The sequence below is a fragment of the Osmia bicornis genome, chromosome 16, assembly GCF_907164935.1.
Source record: "Osmia bicornis bicornis chromosome 16, iOsmBic2.1, whole genome shotgun sequence".
Classification (NCBI taxonomy): Eukaryota; Metazoa; Arthropoda; class Insecta; order Hymenoptera; family Megachilidae; genus Osmia; species Osmia bicornis.
The window spans coordinates 4,712,457-4,738,203 of record NC_060231.1 but is presented as its reverse complement, the minus strand read 5'-3'; the positions used below and the strand labels follow the sequence as shown (position 1 = coordinate 4,738,203).

The following is a 25,747-nucleotide window of genomic DNA, read 5'->3' as shown; positions in this document are numbered from 1 at the left end:
CAAATTTTCAATTGCCTGCTAGGTTCAACGAGAATCCTGGAAGGTTATTGAAATATGAACGATAAAGATAATATCCGAGAGCTGCTTTTTAGCTCATATTTTCATTAGTTACGCTCTCATTAAAAGCCTCCTTTACTCTGCCATGGTTGCTTTTAAACGTATCCCAACAGGAATCTTAATAAGGCGAGTATGGAAACTTCACATTAAAGGTCGAAGAGGCGAACAAGACAAATTTCAAAGCTATAGACAAGATCTTCTTAACATATTATCGGAAAAAGGAATAATAGCTTCTAAAATCTTAGAAGACGAAACATAACCTATAATTGAAAACCTAACCTAACATTCCCAAAATATCCAGATAATTGATCGAGACCTAAAAAATCATTACTATGATACTAATTAATCTATCTACCCTGGCTAAAGAAAATGAATGAACCCTTTTTCTATAATCTCGTTGGGTGGCCCAAAGTACCTAGAACTGACAAGTCCAAATTAATGGTTGAAACGAAATAGACATAACGATATAAGCATTCGTGTGATGAAAACTATGCAACAGTTGGCCAATCCGTGATCATCCTGGATTTATGACTGGTGGTCAGGTTGCATGCACGAGTTAGCGGTGATCCGCCAAACGTAGTGTCAAACAGATTTCCTTAGACGGAAAACCGGTTTAAAACGAGGATTCAATGGCGACGATCTGGCTTCTGGATTATCCGCGACCACTTATCACTCCTACGTCACTGACACCGTTCGTATAATGAGATTCGTTTGAACGTCGTGTCGGTGTGTTTGCTTGAAATGCTCGAAGAAACGTGGCAGCAACTGTGCAAATTAAGACACATTTCAATGGAGGACGATTTTCTTGCGAAACTCCCTGCATCCAATCCTAGATACTTCAAGTTTCGTTAAATAATTTGTTGTACAAAACTTGTTTTATGTATATTTTATGCAAACTTTTTCATTGCTTAACGTCGATCAGCTATGTTACTGAAAGACTCAATTAATAGTCCTGGTACTGATTTCCATTGACGTGCCTTATTTATTAAGAGCCACACCACCATTTTCAAGGTACAATAACATTGATGCAAAGTACTGCTGGAAGTAATTATATGTATCTTAATAACTGCTTGCAAAAGACGTCACATCCTTATCTACAATAGCTAGTATAAAAACAGTGTTCGATTTTATATCGTTGCACCTCGAACACCCACTCCTCAATGTCTCGCTTTAAATCCAATAAAAGTTTCAAATAAATGTAGGTATCAAAATTATATTAACAATTTGGACCTTTCCCACCAAGAAAAGGTCCAAATTGACCTTAGAAATTGCATGATTTTGCTAATGGCTGCATCAGCATAGTCCTACACCTTGGAGCCAGCTCCTAAAATTTGCCCATTTGAACCAGTTTGCAAAATGAGTCACCCCAATCTCAATTCCTCAGGGATGGACTCTGAAACGACATACACGTTGTTTAAGCCCATCCAGGTTAGTCATTCAGGTATCGAAAACGAAATCCTCTGGTGAACTTCTCATTCCATACAACACCCTCTTCTTGGTTGGTTCGGAGTGTGCTTTTGTGGACTGTGTGTAACCAGATGCCATGCTTCCAACCCTCTTGTGCTTACTATCTGACCTATGACGATGGTCTGATAGAGTTTTGATGGTGTTTGCTGTGCGGGAACCGTTCCTGCAATGGAGGGACGAACGACTGACGCAAGACACTGACATCTTGCTCTTGCTGTCATCCCTGTTCAGTGACGTTTCACATGATTCGATGCTGTTTGCTGAGACCATGCTGCTCTGAGTCAAGGCGGATGTTCCTTTTTTGAGCTTGACCAGGTGGCATTTCACATTGTGCAGATGGGTCCTTGATCTGGTGACTGTGAACAGGGGAATTTTCTGGGGCTCTGGGACACCATCGGTGAAGACGATGGGGACAACAACCACCTTCTCTTCTGTGGCCACCTGTATGCTCTTCGATTGGTTGGAGCTGCCCTTGGATGCGTTACTCTCTTCAGACTCTGAAGGTTTCAGAAAACTTGCCATTGACTGCCCGAGGGCGATTTCCTTCTGATGAAACCTCAAATTCGATCCTGAACACTGGACGTCCAGGTCTTTGACACTTTTCTTCTTCAGCCCTTTGGGGTGCTTGTGCTTCGTGACCACTTGACTCGAAGAACTAGTTGTTTGGTCCTCTACTAGTCCTAGATTTGATACCATTACGTCTTGGTCTCTTTTTGAAATTACTAGAGACGCTTGACTGTTCAGACGCTTGACTGTACTGGGCCTGCTCAGGTCTGAAGCAATACGTATCAAAGATGCTGCGACACTCTGGTCTTGATAACAATGGAGACTGTTATTAGAGTTTTTTGCTGAATTCTTGTGGGAACGAGGCTTCTCGTCAGCAAGGAGTTCTGCGTTAACACTGGATGTACGGACTTTAGGACTAGAATTCATTAATGATGCCCAGGATGGTTTTGGTTGATTATCTGACAAATCAATTGGAAATTCCTTCGACTTCATTGTTGACTTCTCAACAAGGTCCCTTGACTTATACAGGTTTTCGTCGGCTCGTTTGCTGAAAGCTGATGTCACTTGGCCACCTCCGCTACTGGTGCTACATCCAGCATTATCGTCGTAATGCGAAAGGACACAGGTTCTATTTCTGTGGCACCTATAGCACGAGCTGCTGACAGAAGGAATCAGTGAGCCCGATGGATGCTTCTCTACATACTGTCCAAATTGGAAGTGGAAATTATTCAAAGTAACTCGGCTGTCATCTTCCCCACCCGTCCTATTGGTCAGCCCACTGGATAAGTTCCTTCCAACGTACCTGGAGGAATGTTTCATTGGGTTCTCATAGTAGGTGTAGTCACGACCCAGAGGGACCATCTGGTTGCCCGCTGGGCAAAATGCCCTACTTCCCACATAATCTGTATCTCTAATTCCTTGAGAAGATTCGTCTATCATCTGTCTGCTTATCAACTGTATTGAGTCGTTCACTTGCGTATCCCGGCTATAAGTCTCTGTTTGATGAAGGTAATAACCAGATATATTGGAATACGGTGAACACTGGGTAGAATGCCTTTGACTTGAGAGAAAGGGATCGATCTGACTCAGGGCACGAGCCCTACCCGATATTACGTTCAACTGCTGCAGCAAGAAACGTAGCTCGCTCACATCTCTCTGGACACCGTCTTTGGTGGCTCTCGAGTGCGTCCTCAAAGACGCGGAAGAAGCCTCTTTCTGTGGATTTGGGGGAAAGTAGAAGGATTTAATGGACGGGTGAGGATTCTCCGCGATGTCTATCAGGTCGCCATTCTCTTGTGAATGTTGCTGAGGCTCATCGTCCCTTGTGGGTAACCGAGGTGACTTGGTTTTCTTTCTTTCCGATGTCTGAGATCGGTCGCTGGAGAAATCTTTATCTTCGGGCAATTCGTGAAACGTTACCTCCTTCAGACGATTCGGTGGATCGCAGTCTATGCCCTAGACATAAGGGGATTATTCAGGAAGGCGGAGTTAGGGTTTTGGAATCCTATCCAGCTGATCTTACAATTAGTAGTACTTGAGTTATAACCTTGTTAAAAACTTTACTACCAATAATTATGCAATATTCATCAATTGAAACCCCCAAATATAACTATATTAGTACTCTCCGATTAAGTGTACGAAAGTGTATAAAATTGGATGGACCAAAGCTTCCTTTAAATGCGCGACCATCAAACTGTTAAAGAAGACTTATAAGTCCTATTTCACAAGTTTCTCCCGCAGACACACAAAAAACACATTAAAAACAAAACGGTGCACCGGAAACAAATTGACCAAGCCCGTGATCAATACCAACGTCCGCAGGAAAGATACAGCCCCACTAATTAGACTCGGCACAAAGGAAGAGCGGATCAAAGGGAAGCGCAATTAGAAAGAAACCAGGCCACCGGTGTTAAGGACCTATTTATCGCACGACTCGAAAACCGGCTCCAGCTCATTAATCCTTCACGAGATAATCACCTGGAGCACAGGTAGCATGGTTCTCGACTCCATCTTCTTAGCCTGGTAATTTTCTTTCGTCAACTCGGTTCTGGAACCGGCCGACAGTGTGGTCGACGTGAGACTGGATCTCGAGAAGATTTGTGCCACTATCATCTTCATTTTCCTGCGACGAGCCAACGGGGACTCTGAAGAGACTACTCTGGTATCCTCTACGGTATCCTCCAATGAAGTAGTGCTTTTCAGTACCGGCATAGATTCTGATTTCGTTAGAACATTCGAGTGCAACAGACTGAAAAACTTCTCTGATGATTTTTTCTTTTTCGATTCGGAATCTTCGGTATCGTTGTCCTGCTGCAAACCCATTTTAGAACTGCTGGCCGAGAACGCCTCCTTATTGGTGGAATTCTGCGCAACCTCTTTACGAACTGGCCCCTCACTAGACGTCTCGTAATCGCCGTCTATGATTGGAAGGGGTACTTAAGTACTTATTTGAGTACTTAATCGAAGTTTTAGACTATTATCCCTACAGTTATGACATAATACGTGTCATCGACGTCATCTACTACAGGGTTAAAATAGTCACACAATTTTAAGAATGACGTTATATATCTTCAAAAGCAATATTCAATCTGCTATTTATGAAATTCGAGGGAAATTTTTAATAGAAACAAACCATCGGTCTCTGAAGCGCAAGTGGTCGTGCAGCTGGTTTTAGCCTCGACTGACATCGCACTCTGGAAGGTTAGTTATCGTTGCTGCTGCATTTCCGTTCTTCCTTGCCTTCTAACTACGCGTCTAATGCCGTCGTCGAGGGGGAGCTGTATTTTCACAGCCCTCTGTTAACATAATTCAATGGAATCGCGATAGAAACGCGAAATTCATTGACGGCCGAACCACGAGCCACACGAAAGACAGCGACATTCGTGTGTTGCTGGTTGTCGATCGAATCGAACGATTGTTTTCTCGAGATTGGTGCCGTTCGATCGCTGCTCGTTCACGGGGATTCAATTTCGTTTGTGTTTGCGCGAAATGCAAGCTTTGTATGTTGATTGGATCGTTTGTTAGAATATATTGGGGGATTATTGGTGATTTGAGGTTATGTTTGATGGGAGGCCAGTGCTGATGGATGCTCGATACTCTGTTTGCAAATTTTCAAGCTGTTCAAGCAGAACAGAACTTCGAATTATTTAAATATTTGTTATGAAATTTAATATTCTTTGTTTGCACTTTAATTAAATTTTAAGTTATAATAATTTTTACTGTATTCCCAAAGTACTGTGGACGAAAATTTTGGAAAATTCAATTTAGAGAGATAGAATTTAATTTTTCATCGACGAACCCTTCATTCAAATAGAATCACATACGAGTTTCATTCTCCAGCGACAAAATCGAATGGCGGTTTCGATCGGTTTTCAGTTCCAATCGTCCCAAAGGTTTTATTATGCATCGTGCCCAATCAAAATGCATAACCGGCTGCACTCGATGCAACAACAAAAGTGCCCAGAGGCTTTAACACACGAATGGACGGGAAGAGAAATTTATTCGTGACGATATTTCGCATAGGATGGATGCATTTTGTTCGACATCGTTATTGAAAATTCCAGTTTCATGCGTGGCTTGTAAGCGAAATGAATTCAATTTCTTCGATTAACACGATTGACAAATTTTTAAAACGAGTAGAAATAGTTGTAAAAAATTGTCAAATACAAAAGTAGTTTTATATTTTCAATCCTCAAATGGCGGACCATGGAGAGAGGCCCAATTTTAATTTGATTTTGCATTTATATTATTTATATCGATTTATATTGTTATTTGATATTATTTTCACAACAGGGAATCGATCAAAGGAACTCTAAACGATCGTCTGTGTTAATATTTTTCGACATAAATTCTAAACGATGGTTATTACAGGCGTAACTGCGCATCGACTATCTTGGTAGAGCAAATTGGCAGATGTCCACCATGTATACCATGTATGATGTACAGGCCATCGTAAATATGAATAATGATCGTGATACCGTAAATTATATGCGTCTGGATGCTCTAAAATAATCACGAACAAACCACTATATATACAATCACCAACAGGCGTTAGAAACTTTTTAGAATTTTATATCTGAGTGTGTTATTTGATCAAACACGACACGAACAGCACTCTGATATTTAATACAATAAGGAGAAAAGGTAGAGACTCGTCGAGGAGGAAATATTCAATCGTTTCCTTGTTTTCTCTTCCCTTTGTCAATGTTTCTCTCGACCCACATCTTCGGTGTTCGAGTGCATTTATACGAACCGTGCAATCTTTCAGACAGCTATATCCAAGTATTATATAACATTCCACGCTTTTCACGGTTGCTTTTATTCAGAAATTTCCTGGAAAATGTATCGCGTCAGAATCGATACCGTGTTACGTGTCGTCGAACGAGGTCCATTCTTGAGAGAATTCTCTTGAAAAAGCAAATACACTGTCGGGATATTTGCATGGAATATATCGGGACGGACAAAAGGAAGCTCGTTTCCAGAACGTTTAGGAATTCGTTTTCTACCTTTTGTCAAAAGCTTCCCCGCGGCGTAACTGCGTTTCCTGTCACTTCCCAATGTTTCAGAACTTTAAAATTGCAAAAATAACAACAATGATTATTTTAGACTATTAAACATTTTGCATTGAATTAAAAATATTGTTCTGATTGCTACGTGCCCTCCTCGTTGCCCCAGGGCAACTACAGCCCTTCAGGAGGGCCACATATAAATGCGAGGGATCAATCTCAATCCGCCATTTCAAAAGACTTTGTTACACTATCTCACTGCAAAATACTTGGTCAAATTGCTGGAACACGCGTTTGACACACGATACATCATCGAAGCGACTGCGACTCTTCCCAGATGCTGTCCAGACCTATCAGACGCGGTGGTGTACGTGTGTCCCACAACGCGGAATCGGCCTATTTTCAACGATTGCGGTTACATCACGGATTGACGGGATCGGATGAAGCCTGTCGATGAAAAATCAGAAGCAGGCCATCCAAGACAGGGCGTGTGCGATCGTTCATTCAGTGAAAGTCATCTAAGACCTGGTATATAAAACCGACCCGTGTAACAGAGGATGGCACACTCTTGGTTCACGTAGAAGACAAGCAACAATGAGAATCTTGATAGTAAGTAAACGATCGATACTGAGTGATTAAGTGACTATTTCAAGATGATCGTGGTCGTTGAGGTTAGGTCAGAAGAAGTGAGGTTAATTTCATCTTACAATGTTATTTCTAAAAACACTTAAGAGCCTTCCAATTACTTCTATAAATATCTAAACCACCATTTCACTTCAGGCATCATCATTATTTAACATCATTTCGAATCGAACATCAATACTCTGCAATTCTATGTCAACAGTTTCTCTAAGAACCAAAGTGTCTTTTTAAAGACTCTAGTATTTGTCTTTTAAACTATTCTACACCAGAAGTTAGATTCAATTCTTCTACCTGACCCAAGGGTAAGTTCACGTTTCACCTACGTTTACCCATCCAGAACGTCCATCGATTCCGGAAACTTCCAAACTACTATTTCCAAAACTCGAAACCAGATCTAATCGTTTCACAGTTCTGCCTTTTGGCGACGGTGGCATTCGTAACCAAAGCGGAGCCACAGCAACAGAAGACAAAGCGTGGGGTGCTATTGGGTTCAGGAGGGCTGGGCGGATCGTTGGTCGGACTGGACCTCGGCAACAGTCTCGAATCAGCTGGAATTCCTGGAGGATACACGAGTGGATTGTCCATTGGTACATATGGAGGGCTCTCGAACGGAATATCCGGGCTTACCGGAGGATATGGCTCAAATATCGGCGTAGGAATAAATGGAGGGCTCTCGACAAGTCTTACTGCTGGAATTTCTGGAGGGCTGAGTACTGCCAACGTTCAGTCCATAGCTCAGCAGGTTCCAGTGGTTGTTCCTCAACAGTATCCTGTGTCCAGATCCATTTCTGCCCCTTACTACGTTCGACAGACTGTCCCCCTCATCAAGGACCTACCTGTCCATGTGTCCCAACCTGTTCCAATCGCTGGGTCGCAATCCATCAGAGTTCCAGTACCAGCTCCTCAATCAATCCCTATTCAGCAGACTGCCCCTCAGTCTCTGCTTCTATCTAGTGGGTCCAGCCTGGGTTCTAGCCTCGGATATGCTGGTCATGGGTCAGGAATTAATTCTGGGGGACTTAGCCCAAGTCTGGGTGCTGGACACATCCCTGGAATCCACCTTAACTCTGGGATCAACACAGGACTAACGTCTGGAATTGGTTCTGCTTATGGCTCGGGTCTGAACTCCATTGGTTCTGGCTTAGGACATGGATCACTTTTAAATTATGGATCTGGACTGGGTCTGAACTCTGGATATGGTTCAGGACTTAGTTATGGATTTGGATCGACTGGTATCCCCTCTGGTGGTGGACTGAATAGTGGATATGGGTCCTCATTTGGATGGACACCTGGAAGTGGCCTTGGTCCTTATGGCACGGGGTTGACTGACAACCTTGGTTCTGGATATGGAGCTGGTTATGGGTATTCTACTTCTGGCTCCCTGGATCGAAGTGGTATCGTCTTCAGGAAATACTGAATTAATGAATCAAGATGAATCGAAATGTATTCTGTACAGTTGGCAATATCATAAATATTGTGTTTTATACATTTTTAATAAAAATATGTTTCTGTACGATAAGTATGAAGTTCTAAATTTGCAAGTAATCCATTTTTTTTATCAGTATCCTCATTATCCTGTCATAAAATGAGCGTGAATAGGTGTGCTAAGTATTATTGCATACGAAATGGTCGGGTGCATTAAGACACCGATGCATACACGAACAATGGTAATTTTTCAAGCCGATCGGTCAATATGAAGCTCACGTGGGGTGGAATTGCGTCAGCAAAGATCCTTTCGCGTCACACAAATTAAACGAATCAGGTCATGATTTCGAAACTAGGTTTCACCCCTCTCTGAACGAAGGACGAGAACCAAATTTGTTCGATGGTCACATCTGTGTTAGATGCAATTCAAGTAACTCTTCCTTGAGGTTTGTATCTTAAGTTGGAAACTCTTTCCAGCTGTTGGAATTTCCTTATCGATAAGAAACGATCAATACAAGTTTTTCAAGTTTATATTATTCGTGTAGTTTGCAAACTGAACCATTCATGCCATCTAGCAATGAGCAGAGAGACTGACGATAAAGAAAATCATTTTTTTGATGGGAAATTGATGACTTTTGCACCTTACAAGGATAAATAGAACGTTTTTGATTTTCCATTTTCCATTTCCCACAGAGTGCGCCATAAAACAGATCCTGAAAATGGCGCTATGAGCCAGGTCGGTATGGCAGTTTATGGGATACGAATTTTCGCGATAGGCAGTTCATCTTAGAGACATCTAGTCGATAACTGTAATACACAGTCGGTAACATGTATTTGTTTGCATAACAACTGTTTATAGTGCATGCAAATTAATGGAACATCATTATTTGAAGCAAATTATCACCATAAAAGGAATGGTGGAAGAGTCCATTTTTACAGGACAAGGCTGCAAAATTTAGTTTCCATTAGTTGGTTCTTCTACCACTAGATGGCTGGTGCATTCCTTGGTCTATCGGGTACTATTTTTTTTAATTTTCGAAATTAACGCTTTAAACGAATTACAGTTTGTTCATAAAATATTTTACTGACCCTTCGGAGTCATAAAAGATACTTTCTTCAGAAAGAAATGCAATTTTCTGTTTGGTCAATTTTACCACCCCTCGGAAGATGGCGCTCGCAGGATTGTTTTCAAGGGATATAATGATATAACATCAAAAGAAAGTATGAAGTCAAAACTTATTCCATATTTTTAACTTTGGAATAACTTTCAGGAATAACTTACTGCCTAATTTGCAAATTAACTAATTATGTCACTTATTATATCAACTTACGAATTTCCCTTTACACCATAGTGTATCCGAAAATGTAATCACTCACCTGAAACAAACAAAAAACAATACAATTATTTATTAACATAACAACTGCAAAGCTTCCAAATATAGTTCATAATTTCTACTTTTTAAGTAATGAGAAAAACAATTATTTTCTGCCAGTATACCTGCGACCTCATAAACTATATTTTCTTAATACCATCGTACACACAAAGGAACCTGACGTGCAATGCTCAAATCTAGCTGCACAAAGTCGGCCCTGTTTCCTTTTGTCAGCCACCATTAATTATGACAGAAAGTTCTCGAGGATATTACCTTGTACCAACTCATGAAATTTTCATTATTTAATTAATTTCTTATTGCGCAAAACAAACAAAATTTGTATTATAAAAAATATAGTGAGTTAATTAAATGCATAAGTTTCAAATTTAATGTATTCAGATGAGGGGGTTGAAATGAGTTAAAGGGCGCCTGCTGTTATAATCCTTTTCTTTAGCAAACTTTCTCCCACGGTTTTAATAATGCAACACAGTCCGTCGGTCGAGAAAGTTTTGCACAAGCAAATGAACGAGTGCAAAAGAAAAAAACAGAAAGAAAATTTTTCGAGCTCGCTTTAACAAGATACAGCTGGCTGTAATGAAACCGCTAATGAGAAACATTTATCCTTCAAGAAATGTTATTTTTTGGTGTAACTTTCCCTGGGAAATTATTTCTGTCGTAATATGCACATTAACCAGTAAAGTGGGATTAAAGCGAAATATAATTAATTCGTGGGGTCCGACAAGGGGTGTTATAAGTGGAACAAGGAGAAACAGGTGGTTGGTTGTCAAATATATGTATGTTCCAGTATAATTTCCGACCTATGCGTTATTTTCAAATGTAAATTGCGAAAATTTTATTTAATTCTTCCTGCTTGAATTCTTAAATATTATGTTTTTGTAATAAATTAAGGCGTTAATTATCAAATATAAACCAGAAAACATTTCAGTAACCTAACTGTTCAATACAGTGTATGAAACTAGACTGACTATAAACTAATGTTTCATTTATCATTCCTTGAAATTATTTCTTAGTATGTTTCTCGAGACCTTTCTATCGTATACAACGTGGAAACATGAATGAAAAATGCAGCGAATACTATGAAAATCTACACGATTCAACTTTACATGATATAAGGTTAGAGTTTCTTACTTTGACCGAGGAACAAAGTTTTCTACAGAAAGTGTCGGTCGATGGATTTGCATATTTCATGTTCTGTTACCGTTGCGAAAGCTCATGCACCGAGCTGGCATAAATTTGTAGCACAATATTGACTTTCTAATCCCAAGACCTCTTTCTGGTAAATTTCATATTTTTTTCAAATAAAAAAATTCTACTTTATACAAAAAAATCGATACAAAGCTTTTGGGGGTAGTTTAATTAAAAACACTTGTGATAACAAGTGGTTTAACACATATCTTAATCCTACAATTATGAAAATTGCTGATTAATGCTAGAGAAATATTTGGACGTTTAATGCAGAGTTTGCGAAGCCCGATGGCGATAATCAAGCACGGTTAACAGTCGATTATGCTCATAGTTAACGGATGAATAGGGGTTGTTTCGCTTCCCTTATCTCACGTAGATCGCACGAAAGTTTAATTGATACACGTAGATGGTTTATCGAGCTATATGAAAGACAAAGGCAACTTCAAGAGATCCTCCTTTGCTTCAGCATAATGACTGTATTTCAATTTATTATTTTTCAGCAAGTAGGAAGTTGAATATCTCTTGAAATGTCAAATGTTAAATTTTCAAATATAATTATTTCATAAAACAACTAGGTATTATTATTTTAAATTAATTATTAGTGCCCTGGGTTTCATGATAAAGGGATCATTTGAAGTAAACCTGCACCATCAGGAAACTAACCTAAATTACCACCTAACCTAATCTAAAAATTCTTTATAGAGATCTATTATTCTATCACATAAATGCTATCACAGACATTCTTATACTGTATACTACTTGAAACAGTAATATCATACGACGTTTACTTTTCATTCCAAGTGCAGCTCTTCATAACGCACTTTGTTATTTGAACCTAACCTAAATTACCATATGCAATGTTCCATCACAGAGATCCCATAAAACATCATAGACTGCATAATGTCCTCTACTGTTTTGTTTCCATCTGAAGTACAACCTTTGGTGCAGTATTTGGTTACTTTCAACCTAACCTACATGCAAAACGCAGCCATTGAACGAAAACAGACGCTTAGTTTCCAAACAAGCTCCATTTATCCGCCAGCTGTTCGCTTCCAATTACAACCTTCGCCTTGACAGCTTAATTGCCTCGAACCGGGAAAAAGGCCTGGCCGAATCAAAGGGGTGGGTTAGGCGGACTCAGGGCTGGGTTAGGTGTCGGTACACCCTGTGCATAAGAGCGTGCCCTGATCAACCATGCGTAAGAGTGTCCGTCTGATTTAAAAGAGCGTCCAACAAGCGAGGCCAATCAGTCACGGTTGATGAACCCTTCAACACTGGCTTCCCTCGCGTGTACGGTGCACCATGGTGGCCACTGACACAGACGCTATAGGGAGCCCAGTGCGGGTACTCCATTGACAGTGATCAAAGGCTGTGACGGTAAACAGAGCCATGGTGGATGAGAAAAAGTGTGGGTAACCTTGCCTCCTTGAGGACAAGGTATGCGGCAGCATACCGCGCATACAGGGGCGTATAGCTGTGGAAAAGTGGAGAAGGAGGGTGTCGTGGGACAGGTCGAGCAGATGCCCTGCGTGTATTCTGACCATGTAGCGAATTGATAACGGATGGCGGCGATGTATTATACTGGAAGTGGAAAAATAATGCAAGAAGTGTTTCGACAAGGTCTGATAGTGGACTCATCTGTTAGATCCCTCTCTTTTTCGGCGGTGCGAGAAAATGGGTTAAGGTGGAGGTACAAAAAATGAATGTGGGTTAGGATGGGACTATAAATATGTAAAAATAAGTTGAGAAGAGGTTTTAGGAATGGAAGTCTTTATGAACCAAACAAGAAACAACAGAATACAGGTATAGAGTAGGGCACCTTGGGTGCCCTGAAGGGGCTGGTGTCTTAGACAATTTCTATTATTATTATTGTAAAAGTTAAAATGAGAAAGTCTGAATGTGCCATATTGACAAGAGAAAGGAGGGTTAATAAAGGTTAGAAATGGGTGTAGTGAAAAGTTGTAAGTTTAATAAAAGTGAAGTTAAGAAGGCGTGTTAAGTGGAGAAAAAGAAGATGGAATATAAAAAGCATAAGGGAAAAGAAAATAGGTTAAGAGGATTTTACGAAATTCACAAAGTCACATAAGAAGATTCTTTTTTCATATTATAAGTTTGCGAAGCGAATAATGCTAAAAGCTAAATCCTTTCGGAATATAATTTTTATTAAAACAAGAAAAATTGTTTATAGTTTTGCAAAGCTTTTAAAGGAGATACACATATAGTTGGTATAAGTTTTATTTCGATTTTATTTACAAATTGAAATTGAACCGCAATGAAAATGGAAGTCACGTTTCTGCTATCTGAAACGTAAACTATGACTCACTACCACGTTCTAGGGGTTTGAATAATCTCTCGATGTGTTTTCATCGGAGAACTTCGTATCGAGATTGTTCACCCACACGGCAAACAATGATATACGTATTTCGATGGACTCATGGCTGGAACAAGATGGACGATTGTTTTCCATCGATACGGGGGTTGAAAAGTTTCATAGACTCTTTGTCTACAGAACTCGGACATCACGCGTTAATACACTCCGTGGCTGTCATCCATTTCAATTTTCAATGGAAGTACTTCGATTTTCACAAAAAGGCTTCGCAATACATTGATTTCTTTTTAATCGGAAACTTCATTAGATAAATGAATTTAAAAAAAAATTAAATGAATGATCATTTTTTATTTTATTTTGGTTAAAAAATCATTAATATTGATTTTATAGTTTCTGTGAATTTAAAGCTAATTCAAAGATTGAAAGTTTCCAAAATTCAAATTTACCAAAAGAATAGGGTCAGTTTGAGTTTCTGAATAAATCACAGTCATGAAGGACTGCAAACCATAAAACTTAGACAAAACTCGTAAAACATCTAACGAACATTTTCATGGTAGTTTTTCAATGAACCCCTTCATATAATAGAATACATGGATCGAGATTTCCCTGGGGTATCGATAGCTGGGCTGTCGATATTAAAGAGGAACGTGCCGAAACTACGAAACAATTTGCCAAAGAAATCACTTTGACCCTTCGTTCGAATTATTTCTTACTACGATGAAAATTCCCTTCTCTTTTCTTTTACAGTGGTTAGCAATTGCTAACTGGAGCGTATCCAATAATTAATGAACAGCGATTGGTTGAAATAAGAAATTGAAAAGAAAGTAAATCCAACCAAGAAATCAGGATGAGTGTTTCTTGAGAAAAGGACGAGGTATCTGAAAAAGGGACGAAAGTAGAAATAAAAAGCAAATTGAAAGACGAGGGTAGATTTCTTTAGACCAACCTGTGACACGTCTGCTATTTAATTCGTAGCAAGATAAATTGTATGTTTCTTTAGGTCGAAAGAAATTACAGTAACGTGTGTTAAAAAAAATGAATGGCAAAAGAATTTGTTGGGTCATTCCATTCCAAATCAATCACATTTGTTCCTCAATGTCTAGAATCTTGTTTAAAATAAAATATAATGTAATTTATATAAAATTAATTAATTTTTTTGAAATTACTTAAGAAAGTGTAAAATAATATAAAAATTCTCACTGGTGTATATATTTTCACGTCCAGCTATCAACAAGGATTCACTCAGTTTCCTAAGTAAATGAATTTTTCCATTACAAGAGGATCTTTCGAACGTGTCGTTCATCTTCAAGGACTTCGAAGAAAGAATTTATCCAACAATTTGCTACCACGACCTATCTGTGAAACTGAAAACACGCTTCGTCGCCTTGGAACTCTATCAACACTCTGGAAGATCGAGTTCTAAATATATCCGGAAGTCCGTTGGACCAAGGATTCCACTCAGTTTCCGTGTTCGAGAAGATAATCGATCAGATTGCAACGCTTTCCTGAACGGTTGCTAGCTTGGATGATAAGAAAGCCGGTGACGTATGTAACCGGAAAAGTGAATCCCTGATAGGTTCGAGGCTTGTTCCGTCGTTAACTGTGATTAAGTTCACGAGAATCTGAATTGTAATTAGAATATATAATGGAGAGTTTGTTGGAAGATTGAACAGAGGTAAGAACGACTTTTCTATCTATCTGGAAGTTAGATATAAACGTTAGTTAGAAGTTATTTGAAACGTGGTACCGGCCGTCTGACCATTTGTCTGACTTATTACGTCCTCATTCTACTTGGCTTTATATCTACTTGTAAAGTTTTCTTCTGAGAACTGCAAAACAATGTCATTCCCTTTGACGTCGTCTTAAAGGTAACTCATATTATTGTTAGGAACTGTGATAGCGCTATAATTTGTATAAAATATGTAGCGTAACTTGGCTGAGAGTGTAACAGTTAACATGATGAACAGGAAAACGCAGAGAGTTGAGAACAGAACATTGGAACTAGAGCATGGTCTATGCAATGGAAGATATAGACTGTAGAAAATAAAAAATAAAATGAAAATATGGATTATGGCACATATAATAGAAAATATAAGAATGCGGAATGTGGAATGTGGGATGTGGAATGTGAAATGCGGAATGAAGGATATGGGGTGTGGAATGCGGAGTGGGGGATGTGGAATGAGGGGTGTGGGGTGTGGAATGTGGAATGGGGGAATGCGGAATGTGGAATGTTAAAACCCATTGTCAAGATTCAGAGATAAAAATTTTATGTAAATTGCTTTCAGAATCCTTGCTTATTGCTTTGTCTCATTATTAAGTCATTCCCCTCTTTAAATTCAAAGTAGAAGGTGAATTTTCCAGCAGACTAAAAGAAAAGTAGGCACCTGTTACTTTAATTCAAGAACACGTATTATTTTCGAGAATGAGATTTTAGTGAAGAGGAAGCCGGAGGGACATCGTGCAGTGAAAGTTTTAGAGAAAATCGAGGGAGTAGAGTGGAAATGGGGGTAAATAAAAAGGAACGTGGGCTTCGTGTGGAATTTCAAACGCACATAGAAGTGAGTAAAAGGAAACATTTTATTACAATTGAAAATGCCTTTTCTTCTATCTCTCGTGATATTTCAATCGTTTTAACCCATCAAGAATCCTGCAGTGAAATAATGGGGGTTTTACACATAAGATTCTCTATTTTCTTACAGAAATTATTTATTAAATAAAAATTTTTTAAAACATATATAAAGAAATAAAATATATAACGTCCGAATTAAAAATAAATAACCCATAATCTTCAAATGCAATTTTTCTGTAAAAAAAAAAACAGAAAAACAGTGGTGCAACTGTAATTTTGCTCAACCCCCAAAGGCAGAACGTTTCAAGTAATTTTCAAACCAGCTAAGTTGAAACCATTAACCATCTCAGCATCCACGATGAATAACAGCCACCCCCGTTTTTCCCACGATTGCCTCTAAATCGAAGTATAAACCCTCTAGAACCACCCCTCCATCCTCTACAACATATCAAGGGATGTAAGGGGGTCGTTGGAGGCCCTCAACTTGTTGGACACTGAACAAGGGTGAAAGAGAGGGCACTGGCCAGCTGATGATACGCCACTGCGGCATCGATCCCCCAAACTACCCCTCCAACCGTAACCATGACGACCAGCCACCCCGTCTACGTCCAAGGAACCACGAGCCTCGTTTTCATCCCTTCTGAACTCACGGAGCCAAGTGACGTCAGGTGATAAACATTAACCACGCCGTGAACCTCTGCCCAACAACCCCCAATACGGGGGTCAAACACGGCCTACGTTTGTAAGGTGGTGATTTTTGATCAATTGGTTCTTTGTCACTTGGGAGGGGAGGTACAAGAGTCTTTTCGGTGTTATAGATGGTAGAAGAGGGTACATAGGCTCGTTACATTGGCTGTTTTACAGGGGTGGGTTTCCATGTTTTGTTCGACAGTGACGGGGAGGGGAACAAGTGAACCCTGGAGGGATGTTTTATTATACTGACGAGTGAATAGAGAATTTATGGAAAATAGGAGAATGATGCAGATGTAGGTGGGTCCTTATAAATTAAAAATTTTTTTAAAATTGTTATTTGATGTAAACTGAATTTTTTTTTAAACCCTAAAGCTGTAAGTTTGCACATGTCCAATTAAGAAGCTTAAAAATGTTTATAAAAATGTTGGAATTTTTTTCATGGATTGAAAGTGTTGTTCTTTTTGAATCAATAAGTCACTGCTGTATATTTCTATCTTACATTGTGTCATTATTCCTCTTGCACAACAAAGGATTATGTAGATTCACATTTATGCTGTAAATAAATTTCAAACATAAATTTGCATTTTAAGTCTCAATATAGAGTCCCAAGGTATTTCCCAGGGTAACAGCATCCATTGCAAGATCCTTCTCTCCAGCAAGGATCATACTTTTAAATACTGGATAAGGGAGATCCTGTTTCCTGCTTACAGGAAGCTTTTCCATGTAAATGCTGTCCTTGCACGCATTTATGAAATCCTTTCGAGTTGCATTCTACGAATTTAAGTGAATGATCTTCGCTGCAAAGCCAAAAGGATCTTGTAAGAGTCGTTGTTGCAGCCTTGAGACTCTGTTAAAACGAACAATTTATTTCTGAAATTTATATAGAGCGAAAATAATTAGGATTATTTTGAAGATACATGGTTCAGTGAGTGATACACAACAGCTACAGCGGTTTACATCACTCGCAGTAGTAAAGATAGATGTAAAACGAGACGGTACTGCAAAAGTTACAACTCTCCGGACAGATGCAAAGCGTTCACCGTAAATCGCGGTCTCTAACTGCACCGTGAACGATAAAAATGGTGATCCCCCTTTTATGGTGGCACCATAAGTAATCGGGTAGTTCGACGTCGAATTCACTCTTCAGGAAACTTCAAAGCTGTAAACATGAAAATATACGATCTCACGTTCCTTTTATACGCTTGGAATACAAATATTTTATAGATAATAATAATATCACCTGAAAGAAATTTTAATAAGTTCGGCTGAATTTTCTGCAGACCCCTGATTTTAATTATATAATTTGTAGATTAACAATTAAAGCGTTGGAAATAAATTTTCAAGTGAAATAAGTGGATAAATGGATCGGACACCCGTGGAATTAAATTTCACGCTTTGTTTCCCTAGGAAAGAACGCAAAAACAACAGGGGTATCGGTGTTTCAATTACTGAAAAAAAGGATTCAAGTAGTACGAACCAACGAATGATCCGACTCTCCGACACGCTCGACCTACTCTCTTCGATTTTCCAGTGAAATGAAACGAAAACAATGAGAAATGAAGCTTCAAGTTTTCAGAAAACTTTCAGAGTAGGCTGGGATAATAAAAATCCAAACAACCCTGATCGACTCTTATTTGAACATTTCAACGAATCACTATTGACATTAACTTTATTCCTTTGCCGAAGTTCTTTGCAGCTGTATAGTTGAAGCACTTAATTTAATTAAGAAACTTTGCAAGAAAATTCCCAACCTTCTTTGCCCCTTCTAATTATTCTTTAGAAGTTACTAATAATGCAACATCAGGAAATGTTTATTGACAGTTGAAAAGCTTGCTGGTTGAATGTTTGCATTCGATTCTATAAACGGAATACAGAAACCAATACTGCAGGGTATAAAGCTGTCTGAACGCTCGACTGGACCTGTATCTCGTTGGGACTAGCATCGACGGCCACGCCATTGAAATGCTTCCGTCTTTTAAAGTATGTAGGTTAACGATGACGTCACTAGGCAATCCGTGACGTGTTTACAGTGGAACATACATCGTTGCGGTCGTTGACGTGGATAAGGAATCGGTTTGGAAAAGGTCACCTACCATAACTTAACATTTTGGAACCATAGAGGGCGTCACTATAACCTCCTCATAGTTATGTAGCTTTAAATACAACCAATTAAGTGTTAATTATACATTTTTTAATTCGAAAAATAGTTTACCATTTCACATTATTTTACTGTGAATAAACGAGGCTGACCAAGTAGATTAACCCTCAGACAGTGGACCATGGAGAGATTCACAATTTTTTAATTCTACATTGTGCTTTAAAAAATTATTTTTTAACTATATGAAACTGTTGTAAATGTTGCAAGGATTAAGAAACGACTAGTCAGGTTTGACACTTTACAAATAATCCCCCCATGTTCCCAGCTGACAGCAGTGCACCTAAAGTGCTATTAGCTTGACTGGTTGTATCAAATATTACTTAGATTTCAGTGTGGTAACCCAAGCACACACACCTACATAAACATCCCCGTCTTTAGGGAAAGTTTTGGGCATTAACCTGAGGGATACGAGAATGTGTTAGGAGTCGCTCCTATTTGCAATGCAAGTTTAAATGGTAGCAAATCGTGTCTGGATGTATTCATATGCATTCGTACAAGCGTTTATGCTAATTCACCAACGGAGCTACGAGACGCAGCCCCCAGTTCGATAGGGGATGAATTTTGCAGGGGGTGATTTGAGGACCATTTCAGTTTTTGTCTATGTTCACACGAAAACTAGATTCATGTTGAACTGGTTGATACTTTTTGTTAAATAACAAGATATACAAGGTATCCTATCTGTAAGGAGACATGTAATTACAAGTTCGAGATCGGTTCTGAGTTTTCGTCTCCAACAGGGATAAACGAGGTTTACCTGTACGATTAGTTGCTTAATCTTGTTTCGAACTTCATTCCAGTAGCACGGAGAGAGTTGTGTTGAAATTCTGGATTCAGCAACTGTGCAGGACAGCAAAATTTTTAATCAACCGAGTTACGTAGATTTCAATCACTTTATATTATTAGCAAACTGTATTGGAAAACTCTCTGTTGTCATTCGGATGAATAGAAGATCAGTGGAAAGTGAAAACGTTTTGAAAATGCGTTTGCGGCAGCGTGGCAACTGCTTTTGACAATCTGTCGCATAAATCACCGACCTGTACTACTGAAATGCCCGTAGTTAATTTAAGATTGACCGAAAATTCACTGGTGTTTAATTACGTCATTACGTCTGGAATCAATTAGATTGAGTGTAATTTAAATTATGTCCACGACGTCCACGTTTGATCCATTTTGATTAGTAATTAATTAGGTCGTGTTGAGTGATTAATTAGATCCGTTTAGTGAATGCTTGATACCAACGATTGATACTAACTGGCTTTTGCTTTTGTGCATGTGGTAAATGATATTCGTTTTCAATAAATATCGAGTAATTAAACCAGTAACTATTTCTTCGTGGTGCTAGAATTATTGAGTTGTACTAATAGTTTTTAGTTTTTGGTGATTAAAAACAACTGGAGGTTCTCAAAATCACTAAGAATCCCTTATAACAAATATAATTAATTTACTTTATATTATTCACATTTGATTCACAGTAATTAGTGAAATAAACAAAAACATGGAGGCTAAATTATTGATCTATACTACTGACAATAAATACAATATCCTTTCGGGGCTAAAAATTAATTTTCTGAGAATCAATTCCCAATTATTTGCATTTTTAACTGAAGGTTATATAAATAAATCACTGAAATTTATTTCAAAAATAGTTTGTCCCGAGTGTATTCCCAATTACTGATCCATACTACTGAAAAGCGATGAAATGAATAGTTTAAATTATACAAACGAACGGTAACAAATTATCGTTGAAACATTGTTCCAGTTAAATGCAATTAAAGGAGTCAACCACGTATAAATTTGCGCACAAAAATTTATTGCTCTCCATTGAACAATTAAACCTCCAATCGATTTTCAATCACTTCTTGCACTTATTTGAATATAATAAATTAAATTTAACTTTGATGTAACAGAATTGTTTAAAGAAACAGTCACACAATAATAATGTTCCAATTATAATCTTTTTTTTCTTAATATTATGTCACTCCTGATTATTGATCAAAAGCAATTCACAAGGACATCAAAGACCGAGAGCCACTGTGTCCCCTTCAATTACCAGGCAATAATAACGTTCTTTGTGCAAAGTCTGAAATCGGCAAAAAGCTCGCTGAAGCTTCTTAATAGAAGCGAAATATCGATAAATTGAATGTGTACACCAGGCAAGGTGCTCAACATTTAATGAGAATCGAGTATTACTTGCAATAAACAAAACTGGTAGCAGAAAGTTGGATTTTCTGTAACTTTGGTATTTATTCTAAAAATAGAAATGCAGTAATTTCAATTCGGTTCACCTTTAACTCTACGGTAACTTTGATATCACGTTAATTGAAGGCAAGTTTCAAATTAGTAATTAAATAAGTTGATTCGATGAAAGGACCAGTCTTCCACGAACTCAGTTATACGGGTAATTATATTTTGGTCCGGTTAACTTGTTTCCTCCTTTTCGTTCCCTACTTTTGGTTGAACTTCGACACAGGTAACAAGGGGAAGATAATTAATTAATTAAATAAATCGTTGTCAGATTTCATTTTCTTTGCCCCAGTGGCTAGAATTCAAAATAACTAACTCAAACACTTATAAATCAAATTCCTAAGATTGTAGTCGAATCAATTTCTGTGCCATATATGATGCTAGAAATAACCAAGCAAGTTGCACGAATAGTCGTGTAAAGTTCCCATCGATTCGATTTTCCCGCGCACAATGGCCGAAAATTACTGTCAAGTCGAAAGTTTCGAGGAAAGCGAGGATCGCCTGCAGCTATTTCGTGCTAAGCTGTCGACGTTCGGCTGGTCCGTAACGTGGGATAAACGCGGTACACCGATACTATTGATTTTGCGAGAGGTGCAGAAAGAAGGGCGGCAGAGAAAGTGGAGGGTGAGCGAGGTCAACCCCCTTTTCAGGCTGGCCCGACATAAAACAGGGTTTTTTCCGGGCTTAGGCCGGTTTATCCTTTAACGTTGCTCCTCTGCGGTAAACCGAACTGGAAAAAATTGATATTTAACTCTGTACCTGGCTGATGCTCGTGCTTTTGTTCGTATTTTCATCCACTACTATTTTAAAGTTACTATTTGTTATAAAAAATTCAATAGCGCAGACTAGAGATTGAAAGCCGGGAAAGTGTTAATATTAGTATCGATGTTTTTATAAATTTATTGTGTAAAATATAACGTTAATTATAATGATAACGAAATAAATAATAAGGCAGAACCTAGATGAATGGCTGGGAAACCAATTAAAACGTCGTGTATTTACCTGGAACGATGATCAATACATCAATCTAACGCAACTTTTCCCCCTATTAAATCTCCTCCATACCCTTTACGCCATCGGCTGAATGGAACACGTCAAATTACTATGCTGAGGGGCATGATTTATGGGCAGAAAAGTTGCGACCACTGGATGTCAGCTTCGATCGTTCAGCGATAAGGAACACAACAGGGATGCTGAACAATGATTATACAGGATGATACAAAAATAATGCCCCTAAAAAGTATATCAAAAAATATGAAAAAATGCAATATCTCTGGACTGAATTTGTTAATAATAAAAAGATAATAAAAAGTTAAAAATGTGCAAATTTGGATAATGAAAGGAACGATACAACAATAAAGTTTATCAAATATAAGTATTTCAAAATCTAAAGTATTGTAATTTCAAAGTTTCCAATTTTTAAATCACTAATTAATTAATTAATTATGTTTATGGAATCCTGCCTCGAGTCACCATTTCGAAGAAGAAACCAATGGATGTGCCCGATCGATACACCTCGAAGTTGGTCGTATCTCGACACGACAGCGGCTACGTTCAAATCGAATTACAAAATTGACAGAGTAGACAGAATTCAATCGTGCTTTTCCGACGAACCTGCCAAAACTAGAGTGATGGTGAACTAAAGCGTAAGCAACAGCCCAAATTGGATCGGGTCCAACATCAGAATCGCTTCTTTTACGAATATGTAACTCGAATTAACTAAACAGACCTCCATCCCCTGACACGGAAAGGTTATCTCACATTTTCCTTTTCGTAGAATAATGCACGTGCACGAAAAATATTTCAAACATCGTTCGTACAGGTGACAATGTCTTTCTAAACCATAATTATTATAATTTCTGAGTATTAACAAAAATAACTAAAAAATTTTAATAACAACTTTCATTTCGTTGATCCAGGTAGCTGTATTATATAATTTCCCATCGTTACACTGAAGGACACTATGGCGGACACAGAGGACCCAGAGGAAACCTCTGCACCCCAAGAATCAGACTACGAAATTCCAGGGATACCCGACGATTTGAAGTCGAGTACCTCGAGTGCCTCGAAGAGTTCGCCCAAGATGTCAAAGATAGAGTCCCTCGTTTCAACAATTCTACAAAATGGATCACCTTCGGCATCAGTGGTAATGCCACCTCCAGATGATCTACCTAGAGACCCAAGTATCCAGAGTCAACAAGAGGAAACATCCATCTTGGAAGAAACATCCAAGAGTCAGGAAGAATTGAAAAAGTCTCAAGAACTTCCTCTGAATGGAAAGAAAACCTCATTGGATCAACTGAGCAAGGACATGTTCCAGAATGGCCAGAAGCCTAGGGCGGCCAGATTGCATCGACAGTGCCAGCGTCGATTCCGGGAGCTGATCGGCAAACGAGAAATGAAGAACGAAGAGCTGGAGAAACAACAGGGTGACCTGAAGCACCGTCTGAATATCCTGGAGTGCTCTATGCCCGCGGTGATGGTGTGGAACATCTGGCGGATGAGCCAGGGGGCATGTGTACCTAGCATTAAACAAGTGTTAGAGAAGTCGTTCCAAGGCCCTGCATCCGGGGAAGTGTACTGTCCGAGCACGCCCAGTCGCCATTTCGACTGCCGAGTCAGGGAGGTTGAGGCCGAGAGGAAGCAGGCGCAGAAGAGGGCGGAAGAGGCTAGGACTCTTTGGGCTGAGAAGGCGGCTGCGTTGGAGGAGAAAAATAAGAAGCTGGAAGAAGCTAAGAAGGCTCAAGAACAGATTAAAGAGAACATAGAGAAATTGAAGATCGAGGCTCAGAAGCTACGGGAGGCTGCTGCCGCTAAGATGAAGGACGATGGTGCCTGTGAGTCTGGTGAGTCCTCTAATTCCTTAACATTATAGCCACATTTCTGAACTGTGCCCTGAACATCTCTACTATGATTACCGCAGGCGAGTGTGGCGTAATAGAATGTAAGAAAAAATGGCTGGACAAAGTGCCCAGCAGCGCGTCCATCAAGTCAACGGACATCGAGTGCCTGGAGGAGCTCCAGCAGCTGGCAGAGACCGAGCTGTGTATGAAAAGGCAGATCGCCGACCTGGAGCGTCGAGAAGAGGCCTACATGAGGACCCTCCAGCAAGCTGATGAACTATGGTCGAAACTGCAAGGCGACGCGGCCAGCACAATGAGCACTCTTCAAGAACAGTTGGATGTAAAGACGGCTGCCAATCAACAGATGGCTGATCGAATCGTTCAGCTGGAGGACATATTGGAAAAGCTAAGAACAAGAATGGCAAATTGCAGGAATGAGCTGGAGAAGTACATGAGTATAGGAAAGATAGAGGCCCTGATAGGTAGAGATGATGACTTCGCTGATGTCGTTGAACAAAAGACGTCTTCTGAAGTGCTTCGGTCGGATCAGAAGGTGGGAAGCAAGTATGGTATAGCGACAGTGGAAGAGAAAGGCGTACTATCCAAGGAAGAAATGTCAGAGAAGGATGTGATGGCCAAACCAGACTTTGCAGATCTCACTACAGGCGTTCAATACGACGATTTGACTGTAGAAGAGAAACAAAAGCTGGAAGCAGCTAAAAATTACCTGGATAATTATGGATCGCTTTCGGAACTATTCACTGACGATGACTATGTCTGCGCTCCAGACTTCATTTGCAACGACCAGGTATTCACAGAGACTGGATTAACTGAAGAAGAACTGAAAGCTTTGAAGGAAGGACGCGTGACAGCAGAGATGTTGCTGAAGAAGTTAGAGGAAGCAGATGGAATATCTGAAGTAACAATGTCTGGAATATCTGGAGTTTCAAGTGCGATGAGGAAGACGATCAAACATACAGAAGATAGTAAGGAAGCTGAGGAACTCTGCGCCCCAGACTTCATTTGCAACGACCAGGTATTCTCAGAGACTGGACTAACTGAAGAAGAACTGAAAGCTTTGAAGGAAGGACGCATGACAGCAGACATGTTGCTGAAGAAGTTAGAGGAAGCAGATGAAATATCTGAAGTAACAGTTAGCGGAGTTTCAAGTGCAATGAGGAAGACGATCAAACATACAGAAGATCGTAAGGAAGCTGTGGGGGAAGAAGAGATTACTTCGATTGATGAGATTACCATTAAAAGTGACAGGAAAATTGATGATGAACAAGAAACTCTAGTCACTACCCTAGAAGAGACAGAGATTGATGCTGTACAGGAAGCTTTTACTGAAGTCCCTATGCTTGAAGAAGAAATTGTAGAACGAATGACTACTGACGCTGAAGTAGAAGATTATACATTATATCAGGATGCAGTTGGAGATGACAACATCCTGGTCCCGCGTGATGAACTGCAAACGTGGCAGGGTAATGTGGATGCAGTACGTGAAACAATAGCGGTATGTATTAAAGTTGAACTAAATAATGATGAAAAGTGAACTGAAGATTAATTTCTTCACATTATGTTTAGACTTGTCCCGATTGCCTGATTGTCAAGAAGGATGCTGATGAGGTAGCTGAGATGATAGCAAGGTACACTGGAGTAAGTATAAACAGCTACAATTGTTTCTTGTTTAAATGGAATTTTTTCTTCATGTTCTGTATAGTCA

The 25,747-nt window shown here is 39.3% G+C and overlaps 2 protein-coding genes across 2 annotated transcripts in view; one reads left to right on the top strand and one right to left on the bottom strand.

Annotated features, from left to right (window-relative positions):
- LOC114871522 (cAMP-specific 3',5'-cyclic phosphodiesterase) overlaps positions 1-25,747 on the bottom strand; it is a 167,586-nt gene that overhangs the window by 128,809 nt on the left and 13,030 nt on the right. The gene's annotated exons all lie outside the window — the stretch shown is intronic.
- On the top strand, positions 6,919-8,624 carry LOC114871523 (fibroin heavy chain-like). The gene is made up of 2 exons (XM_029177526.2): positions 6,919-7,145; positions 7,588-8,624. The coding sequence occupies exons 1-2, from the start codon at positions 7,131-7,133 to the stop codon at positions 8,593-8,595; spliced, it is 1,023 nt and encodes a 340-aa protein (XP_029033359.2). The 5' UTR covers positions 6,919-7,130; the 3' UTR covers positions 8,596-8,624.